Consider the following 3332-nt stretch of genomic DNA (forward strand, 5'->3'; position numbering starts at 1 on the left):
TTTGACCCAAGTTAAACAATTGAAAGGCAATGCTATCAAATACTATTTGCGTGTATGTAAACTTCTGACCCACTGGGAATGTGATGAAAGAAATTAAAGCTGAAATAAATAATTCTCTACTATTATTCTGACATTTCACATTCTGAAAATAAAGTGGTGATCCTAACTGACCTAAGACAGAGAATTTTTACTAGAATTAAATGTCAGGAATTGTGAAAAACTGAGTTTAAATGTATTTGGCTAAGGTGTATGTAAACTTCCGACTTCAACACTATGTACGTGTGTGTGTGTTTGACGTCTGCATTACCTCATAGCCCTCTGGTAGATGGCCCTTCAGAGCATTGATGATGTCATCAGGGTGCAACCCATTTTTTTCTTTTTCCAGACCCATGACATCATTGAATGCAAAGGGAAGACGTTTTTCTCCTGAACGGCTCTGAATGTAGTGTGTGTCATACTGAAAATACATTTATTTAATTACATGCATCTTTTTTTTCTATGGAAATGTTAAATACCCTCACACTCAGAAACATGAAAGCATACCAAACTGAGGCTCAGAATCAACAAATATATACACTGAGTGTACAAAACATTAGGAACACCTGATCTTTCACCTGAACTCTACCTACAGTACGTGTACATAATACCTCGACTAACTGGTGCCCCCGCACATTGACTCTGTATTGGTACCCCCTGTAAATAGCCTCGCTATTGTTATTTTACTGCTGCTCTTTAATTATTTGTTACTTTTATTTGTAATTTTTTACTTGTCTATTTTTTCCTTAACACTTATTTTTTCTTAACTGCATTGTTGGTTGAGGGCTTGTAAGTAAGCATTTCACTGTAAGGTGAAACAACACCTGTTGTATTCGGTGCATGTGACAAATAAAATGTGATTTGATCTTTCCATGACAGACTGACCAGGTGAAAGCTATGATCCCTTGTTGATGTCACTTGTCAAATCCACTTCAATCAGTGTAGATGAAGGGGAGGAGACAGGTTAAAGAATATTTTTAAGCCTTGAGACAATTGAGACATGGATTGTGTATGTGTGCCATTCAAATGGTGAATGGGCAAGACAAAATATTTTAAGTGCCTTTAAACAGGTTCTGGTAGGTTCCAGGTGTACAGGTTTTTGTCAAAAACTGCAACGCTGCTGGGATTTTCACGCTCAACAATTTCCCGTGTGTATCAAGAATGGTCCATCACCCAAAGGACATCCAGCCATCTTAACACAACTGTGGGAAGCGTTGGAGTCAACATGGGCCAGCGTCCCTGTGCAACGCTTTCGACACCTTGTTGAAAATACCCTGACGAATGAAGGCTGTTTTGAGGGCAAAAGGGGGTGCAACTCAATAGTAGAAAGCTGTTCCTAGTGTAAGTGTATATATATATATTACCAGTCAAATGTTTAGTACTCATTCAAGGGTTTTTCTTTATTTGTACTATTTTTCTACATTGTAGAATAATAGTGAAGACATCAAAACTATGAAATNGTGTATCGCAGTCTGCTAAGCGCCACATACAAACAGATATATTGTCTGTATGTGCTGGGGGCCTCCTTGTTGCTGTCAACTCAAGGATCGGAAACTGTTGCAAATKATGTTAAATGCAGTAATACAATCAGTASATGTACAACATATGTGGAAYTGTCATTTAACTRCACTCAAATTKATGTCTGTTTYTTTACTCTTTTTGCAGATCTACAATGAGAAAAGAAGGCAGTTCAGCCTGGTAAAGAATTCTCCTTATGAGATGGTGGAGAAGGTAGCTTCAGACATCGAGAAGCTACTGGCCAAGAAACGCAAAGCACTTGATGTAAGTCAGCAATTTGACTTCTATTTATTTCACAAAAAAACACTACATTTAGTGGCAGTTTGACAGACAGATTTAGCTCGGTCCTGGGCTAAAAAGCAAGTTCAATAGTGAATCGCCATTGAAAATGCTTCTTAATCCAAGATTCCCGACTGGAAATTTGACACAAAATTAACACATTTCATATGCAATATATTCGTAATGCGAATGCAATGACTTGATAACCTGTTGCCAATACATTTTTAATCTATACTGAACAAAAATATAAATGCAACATTTTCAAAGATTTTACTGAGTTAAAGTTCTTAAGGAAATCAGTCACTTGAAATAAATTAGGCCCTAATCTATGGATTTTACATGACTGGGCAGGGTCGCACCCACCCACTGGGGAGCCAGGCCCAGCCAATCAGAATTGGTTTTTCCACACAGAGTGCTTTGTTGGACAGAAATACTCTTCAGTTTCATCAGCTGTCCGGGTGGCTGATCTCAGACGATCCCGCAGGTGAAGAAGCCGGATGTGGAGGTCCTGGGCTGGTTACACCTGGTCTGCGGTTGTGAGGCCGGTTGGATGTACTGCCAAATTCTCTAAAACGACGTTGGAAGCGACTTATGGTAGAGAAATGAACATTCGATTCTCTGGCAACAGCTCTGGTGGATATCCCTACAGTCAGCATGCCAATTGCACACTCCCTCAAAATTTATGGCATTGTGTTGTGTGACAAACTTCATATTTTAGAGTGGCATTTTGTTGTCCCCAGCACAAGGTGCACCTGTGTAATGATCATGCTGTTTAATCAGCTTTTTGATATGCCGCACCTGTCAGGTGGATCGATTATCTTGGCAAAGGAGAAATGGTCACTAACAGGAATGTAAACAAATCTGTGCGCAAAAAAAGAGAAAAGCTTTGTGCGTATGGAACATTTCTGTGATCTTTTACTTCAGCTCATGAAACATGGGACCATCACTTTACATGTCGCGTTTATATTTTTGTTCAGGTTATTTAGTAACAAAAAATGCACCCCAAACCAGCTGGTGTTTGTGAAAGCAAAGACAGGTGAAATGCATTTTTAACAAGTTCAAATTCAAGTTACAGTAAACATTTGTTATTGTATAATTAATCTATAGTTTTAATATATGTCCAGGAAACTGCCCCATAATATAGAAGATGTATAGGAACAATAKAAGACAATGTTACATTTCCTTTTTGCACAAATTATAGGCAGCTTCTACAAACATTGTAGTATAGCAAATCGATTTTTCCTTTTGCAATGCAAATATTGTACTGTATATCGATCAGGTCCTCTACCAATTTTTCCTATCAGCAGAATAAACGGATTGACTGACCTTCATGTCTTAAGTAATGATGGACTGTCGTTTCTGTTTTTTTGAGCTGTTTTGCCATAATATGAACTTGGTCTTTTACCAAATAAGGCTATCATTTGATATAACCCTACCTTGTCACAACCCAATTGATTGCTCAAACGCCATTAAGGAATCTAAATACACCATTAACTTTT

The 3332-nt window shown here is 38.1% G+C and overlaps 1 protein-coding gene across 1 annotated transcript in view; it reads left to right on the top strand.

The window, feature by feature from the left end:
- Positions 1 to 3332, top strand: part of cacna2d2b (calcium channel, voltage-dependent, alpha 2/delta subunit 2b) — a 140412-nt gene that overhangs the window by 55555 nt on the left and 81525 nt on the right. Inside the window, exon 3 of the mRNA XM_070438945.1 lies at positions 1702 to 1818. Within this exon, the coding sequence (XP_070295046.1) occupies positions 1702 to 1818 (117 nt within the window). The remainder of the gene's footprint in view (positions 1 to 1701; positions 1819 to 3332) is intronic.

This window comes from Salvelinus sp. IW2-2015, unplaced genomic scaffold (assembly GCF_002910315.2).
Source record: "Salvelinus sp. IW2-2015 unplaced genomic scaffold, ASM291031v2 Un_scaffold1306, whole genome shotgun sequence".
NCBI classification, from domain to species: domain Eukaryota; kingdom Metazoa; phylum Chordata; class Actinopteri; order Salmoniformes; family Salmonidae; genus Salvelinus; species Salvelinus sp. IW2-2015.